Below are 7,627 nucleotides of genomic sequence, written 5' to 3'. Positions count from 1 at the left end.
CATGATATACATGCATTTCCTGAAGGTTTTAGTAAAACCTGAGAAAGTAAACATTATTGAAATATACTTTTATCATACAAATGACATATTGTAAAGCATAGGATCTTGATTAAAAAACCAAAACCATGATCTACATCCTAAAGCGAAGAGAAGGCAGAGATAAGACAGAGAAAGAATAAGAACCAGGTTGTTATCTATATACCTGCTTCTTGATCCACCAGCATGTGACAACCCTAGTTTTTGGAAAGGAATAAACACAAGGAACTCAGTTTTTTCCTTGTGATGGCAAAAGAGCCAAAGTGCCCCCTCACCCCAGAAAAAAATGATAAAGAATGTTGACATAAGTGCCAGCAGAAAAAGCCAGGCTAGACTGAGTTAATAACTGATTACTTTTTACTATTGCTCTGCAATGAAACATATAAGTAAAGCTTGGTGTTTATCAGAATAATCAAGAATTAAGTAAATTGTGTAGGCTTACTGCATTATACAATAAAGCTTTTCCCATCCTGCCATACTCTGTGTCATGTATGGGAATGATAGATTGTTTACTAATGTTGTTTACTAAGGCCTTTATGATACTGATTTGATTAAAATATGAATTATAATATTTTGTTTTAAATATTGGTTTCTAATATGCGTCCGATAGAGGACGCCAATTCAAGCTAATGTAAAAAGAAATAGAAGAAAAAAAATCTAAAATAAAAGGCTCGATAAGTTAAAATAAAACGAAATGTATAAAACTACTGTACCTATATACACGTGTCAGTTTGTAAAAGATAGAGTCAGTAATAACTTGAACTGACATAAAATCATGACAATGTATTCTATTCAGAATTCGATATGCCAAAAAAGCTGTCTGTGTTCTGTCTGCATGAGTATATGCAGGGGTATATTTTGTTGGGGTTTGTGTCACAGTGGCAGCTTATTTGCATCTAATAATCAATGCAAATCCAATTTATGCAAATCATTATACTTTTAATAAATAACTGAAAAATACATTTTCTTATTAGTTTAACTTTTTAATAAATAATTAAATTAATTAAATAATAATCTATAGCCCTGACAGAGAGCATGGGCTTGCTTGTTCCTCTGTTTTTTTATCTTATTTATTTTATTTTGTTTTTTTTATTTTTTAATTATTATTATTATTATCTTGCGCTCCCTAGATGTAATTTATAGGTATGACATCCTCCACGAAAATTTGTATTCTTTTTTATTGTTCTGTATGTTATGTTGTTTAAAATAAAATAAAATATAAAAAAAAAAATTTTTAAAGAGAGCATGGGCTTGAGTTCAGCAGATCAGAATGTGGTGCGAGCCACGAAAATAATGTATTTCAGACTGATGGTGACTCTACTTTTGAAATGTATCTGAGCGGAAGTTGATTTATGCAGTTTCGGTTGCTAGACTGTCGTTACCTGCGGACGCGTTAAACGGTTCAACGTTTGATTTTTCGAACAACATCTTTAAAATGGTTCGTTATTTATATATTTGTCAAACATAAACAGTAAGAGTAGTCTAAACTAAACATGAGACTGTATTTTAAATCAATTAAATAGACAAAAAGCACTTCAGAAGGGTTGCAAATAGACTGTGTTTAGCACAGGTAGCAAATGCTATTTTAAACCATTCTGTTAGAGGCTAAATTTACTATTTCACTTAGGGGATAAATGTAGCATTTATACAGAAAACCAATAGGAAGGTTAATGGCACTTAATGGTCGTTATTTTTTCATCGTGTATACATACAAGAGTAAAGCAAGAACAAAGCTTAACTCTAGGCTGTGTTCCAACTCGCATACTACATAGTATAAATAATTGCTTAATAATGAATTGGTATTTTAACACACTTTTAAGTACAGAAGTGTGTGGGTTAGAACTAAGCTGTAGAAACATTAAGGAACTTTATTATTCCACAAAGCAAGATCATGTTCATGTGCCAGTGGCACGACGTGCATTTTCTCAGAGTCAGAGTCAGAGAGGTTTTATTGTCATTTCAGCTACATACAAGTACATATTGAAACGAAACAGCGTTCCTCTACGATCACGGTGTAACACGGTACAAAAAGTGCAAGACAATACAAAACAGTGCAAATACAACAATAAATACAAAAAATCCTATAATAAATAACTACAAAAGATATTCCTAATTATCCCTAATCTAAACAAGTACTTAGAAGACAGTACTAAAGACAAGTGTTAGTACATGATGGTGAATAGATGGTACAATGGTTCATGAGGTAGTGACATGTTGTACATTCTGGGTTAAAGTGTAAAAATCTCATAACGGCACATTATACTAAGATTCAGGTTGAATTAATAAAAGGCTTAAATTAGTCATATGAAACCAAATAGATTGGTACAGTGTTATGTTTTAGTCATTCTAACTTCTGACACGTGGTAATATAGGACATATTTTGTCCCTAATGGTAGTGTAACGAAACATAATCAGAGGACTTTTAGAAAAAGATGGGGGGCTGGGTAGTAAAACTGGAAACGGACACCCACACGGGTGTCAGTTGGGGTACAGGGTCTGTCAGTTATGTTTTTACAATGGTAAATTTCCCATGCATAAAAACAATGATAAAATCTGTTATAAGAGAGTGAGATTGTGTTTCTGCTGATGTTTTTTTAACCTTTTTTCAGAGGCTATAAAACATAGCAATACATCTGGATCAAAGACACAGAGAGATAGGCGCCCAGGTGGCGCAATGGGATATTCCGCTAGCACAGCAGCACCGAGTTTCTAAACTCCTCTGTTCGAAACTTGGTGTTGCCACCGGTCGGCTGGGCGCCATCTGGCAGGCATAATTGACAGTTCCTGCAGCAATTGGCCACGTATCTGCAGGGTGGGGCCGGATTATGTGTGGGTGGGTATTCATACGCTGAGTAAGAACCCTGATTGGCGGAAGAAACGCCTGTGCAGAATGCAGGGGCAAGAACAGGAGGGCTGTGCATGTGTCGGAAGAGGTGTGTACAGTGATGTGCTCTCCTTGGATGCAATCTGGTATCTCTCAGCAGCGGAAGATTGGGAGGAAAATGGGGAGAAAATGCATTAAAAAAAAAAGACAGAGAGATTTATGTTAATAAGATTTTTTAATAAACAGTTTGTAAAATCGTAATTATAGGTGACCCTCATAAAACAAGACTGCAGCTAAAATATACGCTTTATGTCCTGAGCCACACACCCTATTAAACAGTATTGTAAAACAGTTCTCTTATATTAATGCTATTTTTACGTACTACTAAGTATGGTATGATACAGATTGTAGCTTTTCATATTAGTCACAAATTGTTACATTGCAAGATCAGAGTAATATCTGTTGTTATGCTCTAGCTACAAGCAATAACATGACAATTTATGACTATGCAGATTGACTATCAATTAACAAGTTATAGTATTGTATATACTGTTTCTTTTAATGTCTGTTTCCTACATTGATTGTGTTACTGTTGTTTTGTTGTCTGAGTACAGATGTTAACTGGTTTCAATTCTGAATTGTGTATTGCAGTCTCATACTATTTTACTGGTTCAGCCCACCAAGAGGCCAGAAGGAAGGACATATGCTGATTATGAATCAGTCAATGAGTGCATGGAAGGTAAATGTATTTAATTTTTTAAGACATCATACCTTAGTATTATATTAATAAATCATGCAGTGAATTATAAGTGTGACCAGTGCTATGTTTATATAGGCAGGGCAGTGCAATCAGATTTGAATAAAAATTTTCTACAGACTGTATGAAAAACAACACCCATTGTAAAGTAAAATTACCTGAACCAAGAGCAACAAAGTCATGGCATATTGATTTTTTGTTTTGTATATTTGTGCCACTGTAAAATAAAGCCCTTAGTAGCTCACCTAAATAAACTTAGATTGCAGCTTTTCATTAGCAATGTAAACTAAGAACCATGACTGTGTTTGACATGTGAACTGATGTGTGAACTGATGAAACTTGTGTAACAAGTAACTACCTGTCCTGTCATGAATGCAACCAAAGTGTGTAAAACATGACATTAAAATCCTAATAAATAAATAAATGTAAACTAAGAACAATTAGACCTAAGAGGCTCATGTGTTTCTCAAGTAGGTACATTTCCTGAATGTTTACAGACTACTACTGTTCTAATTACTGGTGTGCTATTTGGCAGGAGTGTGTAAAATGTATGAAGAGCACCTCAAAAGAATGAATCCCAACAGTCCTTCAATCACATATGATATCAGCCAACTGTTTGACTTCATAGATGACCTGGCAGACCTCAGCTGCTTAGTGTAAGTACACTTTATGTACAGTCCTGTTTAATAGTAACTGTTTAATGCACTAGCCCACTATTGTTGAGATCTCAAGCTCTCGAGTTTGAATCTCTGCTGTGCTATCGATTGGCTGAATGTCCACACAAGACATGATTGACTGTCTTGAGGAAGGAGTGGTTGATCAGGTTCCCCATTGTGGCAGGGAGGACGGCTGCTTTGACAAAGAAAGTTTGAGGAAAGTTGACAAGACTAGATTAAATTTAATTAAATGCAGGTATGGGTCAACTGGGCGCTTACACAGATGTGATTGGCTTTGTCTGAGGGTTAGATATTTTTTAATTGATTTGATTTTGCTGTGAAACAACTAATTCTGCAATGTCATAAGAACAATTTGTTTATTTGATAAGTTGATTATGGAAATGAAAGTGTCTAATATTACAATTTATTTTGTAAACAAGTTAACCCAAATATTCTTTAGTTAAAACAGATAATTGTTTAGCCCCTTAAATCTTTTTATGTATGTACAGATACAGTGTATCACAAAAGTGAGTACACCCCTCACATTTCTGCAGATATTTAAGTATATCTTTTCATGGTACAACACTGACAAAATGACACTTTGACACAATGAAAAGTAGTCTGTGTGCAGCTTATATAACAGTGTAAATTTATTCTTCCCTCAAAATAACTCAATATACAGCCATTAATGTCTAAACCACCGGCAACAAAAGTGAGTACACCCCTAAGAGACTACACCCCTAAATGTCCAAATTGAGCACTGCTTGTCATTTTCCCTCCAAAATGTCATGTGATTTGTTAGTGTTACTAGGTCTCAGGTGTGCATAGGGAGCAGGTGTGTTCAATTTAGTAGTACAGCTCTCACACTCTCTCATACTGGTCACTGAAAGTTCCAACATGGCACCTCATGGCAAAGAACTCTCTGAGGATCTTAAAAGACGAATTGTTGCGCTACATGAAGATGGCCAAGGCTACAAGAAGATTGCCAACACCCTGAAACTGAGCTGCAGCACAGTGGCCAAGATCATCCAGCGTTTTAAAAGAGCAGGGTCCACTCAGAACAGACCTCGCGTTGGTCGTCCAAAGAAGCTGAGTGCACGTGCTCAGCGTCACATCCAACTGCTGTCTTTGAAAGATAGGCGCAGGAGTGCTGTCAGCATTGCTGCAGAGATTGAAAAGGTGGGGGGTCAGCCTGTCAGTGCTCAGACCATACGCCGCACACTACATCAAATTGGTCTGCATGGCTGTCACCCCAGAAGGAAGCCTCTTCTGAAGTCTCTACACAAGAAAGCCCACAAACAGTTTGCTGAAGACATGTCAACAAAGGACATGGATTACTGGAACCATGTCCTATGGTCTGATGAGACCAAGATTAATTTGTTTGGTTCAGATGGTCTCAAGCATGTGTGGCGGCAATCAGGTGAGGAGTACAAAGATAAGTGTGTCATGCCTACAGTCAAGCATGGTGGTGGGAATGCCATGGTCTGAGGCTGCATGAGTGCAGCAGGTGTTGGGGAGTTACATTTCATTGAGGGACACATGAACTCCAATATGTACTGTGAAATACTGAAGCAGAGCATGATCCCCTCCCTCCGGAAACTGGGTCGCAGGGCAGTGTTCCAGCATGATAATGACCCCAAACACACCTCTAAGACGACCACTGCTTTATTGAAGAGGCTGAGGGTAAAGGTGATGGACTGGCCAAGCATGTCTCCAGACCTAAACCCAATAGAACATCTTTGGGGCATCCTCAAGCGGAAGGTGGAGGAGCGCAAAGTCTCGAATATCCGCCAGCTCCGTGATGTCGTCATGGAGGAGTGGAAAAGCATTCCAGTGGCAACCTGTGAAGCTCTGGTAAACTCCATGCCCAGGAGAGTTAAGGCAGTTCTGGGAAATAATGGTGGCCACACAAAATATTGACACTTCAGGAACTTTCACTAAGGGGTGTACTCACTTTTGTTGCCGGTGGTTTAGACATTAATGGCTGTATATTGAGTTATTTTGAGGGAAAAATAAATTTACACTGTTATATAAGCTGCACACAGACTACTTTTCATTGTGTCAAAGTGTCATTTTGTCAGTGTTGTCCCATGAAAAGATATACTTAAATATTTGCAGAAATGTGAGGGGTGTACTCACTTTTGTGATACACTGTATCAACCCTTTAAATACTTTTGATGGGCTGTGTCTGCCTGTGGTGACTGGATATTAAGCTTTGTCATAGACTTTCAATGCAAAGGCCTTCACTACTTCAATTTAAATTTAAATGGAGATTAAACCAGTAATTTAAATTTTTGTTTCTGCCTTTTTCTCTTTAAGGTACCGTGCTGACACACAGACATACCAACCCAACAACAAAGACTGGATCAAAGAGAAAATTTATATTTTGCTACGGCGCCAGGCTCAACAAGCTGGAAAATAGAACGGCTATAAAAACTGACCCTTGTGTGTTCTGTTTTAAGTATTAGGTATAGAAGTTCATCCTAAATCACTTTCAAGAGGAGACAACTACTAAGGACATGAGGGGTTATGGGCAGAGATTTTAAATGAAGGATTCTCAATTCCAGTCCTGAAATAACCACTATCTGCTTATTAAAACCACTAGATAACTGCTGAGGAGATCAATATGTGTTAAATCAGGGAATATACTAAAGCTAAGTCGAACATTGCTCCTTAAGTTTAAAGCCAAACCTGAGCTATATGCAAATAATCCTAAAGAGATTAATTATGTGGAACTGTCTTATGAATTTGGAACTACAATCTATTAAGGTTTGCACATTCTTAATTATGTGTCACCAACATTTACAAGACTGGGATTGAGAACCAGTTGCCCAGACAGGGAAATGACTATTAATATACTGTTGTGTTTTACTGTATAATAGTTATTCGTTGGAAATAATTTCCTCTCCACCTTTGCATTAGGTTAATATTTTATAATTATGAAGCTTAATGGATGTTTGGTTTTCTGTAATAAATTGGTTTTGTTCAAATTGTTTTTGAGTAATTTTCTACTTCAAATGATAAAATAAAGATGTAAAATGTGCTATTAGGGATTAATAAAAGCATTGTTAATGGTAACTAATAAAGTTTAAAAGTTTATATTTACTTGTAAGGAATGTATCTCACACGAGTCTCAGAATTTCAATAATTTGCTAATGTTTTGTCCTTGTTTGAATAAGGTTAGTATGATTCACCTCTTAAAGGAGACAATAAAAATAATATGTTCTTCTTTTGACAATTACCACAAAAAAACAACACTGTCAAGGTTTACTTTATCATGGGCTTAGGGGCAGAAATTTTTTTTTTTTATTATTATTATTATTATTCATGTGATCAGAAAGAAGAAAAACTTCA

At 36.3% G+C, this 7,627-nt stretch overlaps 1 protein-coding gene across 1 annotated transcript; it reads left to right on the top strand.

Annotated features, from left to right (window-relative positions):
- The first annotated feature begins 1,398 nt into the window (after nt 1–1,398).
- Nucleotides 1,399–7,266, top strand: LOC134325341 (enhancer of rudimentary homolog). The gene is made up of 4 exons (XM_063007504.1): nt 1,399–1,474; nt 3,512–3,599; nt 4,153–4,273; nt 6,593–7,266. The coding sequence occupies exons 1-4, from the start codon at nt 1,472–1,474 to the stop codon at nt 6,693–6,695; spliced, it is 315 nt and encodes a 104-aa protein (XP_062863574.1). The 5' UTR covers nt 1,399–1,471; the 3' UTR covers nt 6,696–7,266.
- The last annotated feature ends 361 nt before the right edge of the window (nt 7,267–7,627 follow it).

This window comes from Trichomycterus rosablanca, chromosome 13 (genome assembly GCF_030014385.1).
Source record: "Trichomycterus rosablanca isolate fTriRos1 chromosome 13, fTriRos1.hap1, whole genome shotgun sequence".
NCBI lineage: Eukaryota > Metazoa > Chordata > Actinopteri > Siluriformes > Trichomycteridae > Trichomycterus > Trichomycterus rosablanca.
Note: the sequence above shows the minus strand (reverse complement) of the source record. Positions and strands in the feature narration are given on the sequence as shown.